Source organism: Phytophthora infestans, genomic scaffold (assembly GCF_000142945.1).
Source record: "Phytophthora infestans T30-4 supercont1.290 genomic scaffold, whole genome shotgun sequence".
NCBI lineage: Eukaryota > Oomycota > Peronosporomycetes > Peronosporales > Peronosporaceae > Phytophthora > Phytophthora infestans.
In genome coordinates this window covers 34,534-35,579 of record NW_003303469.1, presented here as the reverse complement: position 1 = coordinate 35,579, position 1,046 = coordinate 34,534, and the positions used below count along the sequence as shown (strand labels likewise).

The window sequence follows — 1,046 nt, the reverse complement described above, 5'->3', positions numbered from 1 at the left end:
GGCATCTACAACAACAACCACGTCGCAATCAAGATGCTGCTTCCGAGTACTCGCCGCGATATTCACCTCGTGAACGAGTTTCTGGCTGAAGCAAAATTTACAGCAAGCATGGAGCACCCTCGAATTGTAGCGTGCATTGGCGTCGCGTGGGATTCTCTCTCTGATTTGTGTGTGGTTCTGGAGTTCATGGAAGGCGGTGATCTGCGTACACTACTCGAGAGCTACGAGAAATCAAGTCACCCGGTCGGATTTGACCGTGAAAAAGTGACTATCGCATTGCACGTGTGTCATGCACTTACATACTTGCATTCCTTGGAGCCTCCGGTGATCCATCGTGACTTAAAGTCCAGAAATATTTTATTAAACGACTTACACAAAGCCAAATTAACAGATTTTGGGATTTCAAGAGAACGACTTGAACGGACAATGACGGCTGGGGTGGGGACATCGCTGTGGATGGCTCCTGAGGTGATGACCGGCGAGAAATACGATGACAAGGCCGACATATTCTCGTTTGGAGTTGTGTTGAGCGAGCTGGACACCCACACTTTACCGTACGCTCAGGCCAGACAGGAGATGCAGAACTCGCATGGACGGCAAATGACGGACGCCACTCTACTGCAAAAGGTGGTCACGGGAACTGTAACGGTAACGTTTTCGGATGCAGGTCCGAAGTCCATGGCGGATCTTGGCTACAGCTGCGTGTCCGTCGATCCGACCATGAGGCCAAGTGCCGCCGAGGGTCTTTTCAAGCTTCAGGTTCTCATGTCAAAGGAGCTAGTGGACAAACGCTACAGTGCCACGTAGTCAATCATCAATAAGTCATTGAAAGGCGCCAGGGGAATTACTATTACGTCTTCTTTGATTACTGGCAGTTCACCAGCTACAGCTGCAGGGGCTGCAAAGAACAGCGACTGCATTTGAAGCTCCCACGTTACCGGGTTGACGGCGTTGGTCCATTCTCAACTCATAGTCGACGCACTCTGCCGCTCAACAATAAATACCGAAACTTTTATTTAACGAAACAGGCCCTTACGTGCGGGCCT

At 50.3% G+C, this 1,046-nt stretch overlaps 1 protein-coding gene across 1 annotated transcript; it reads left to right on the top strand.

The window, feature by feature from the left end:
• Positions 1-33: 33 nt before the first annotated feature.
• PITG_21372 (protein kinase) lies at positions 34-807 on the top strand (the record flags this gene model as incomplete). The annotated part of the gene is made up of 3 exons (XM_002895024.1): positions 34-334; positions 380-627; positions 676-807. 3 exons carry the CDS (start codon positions 34-36, stop codon positions 805-807), a joined length of 681 nt encoding a protein of 226 aa, XP_002895070.1.
• Positions 808-1,046: the final 239 nt, after the last annotated feature.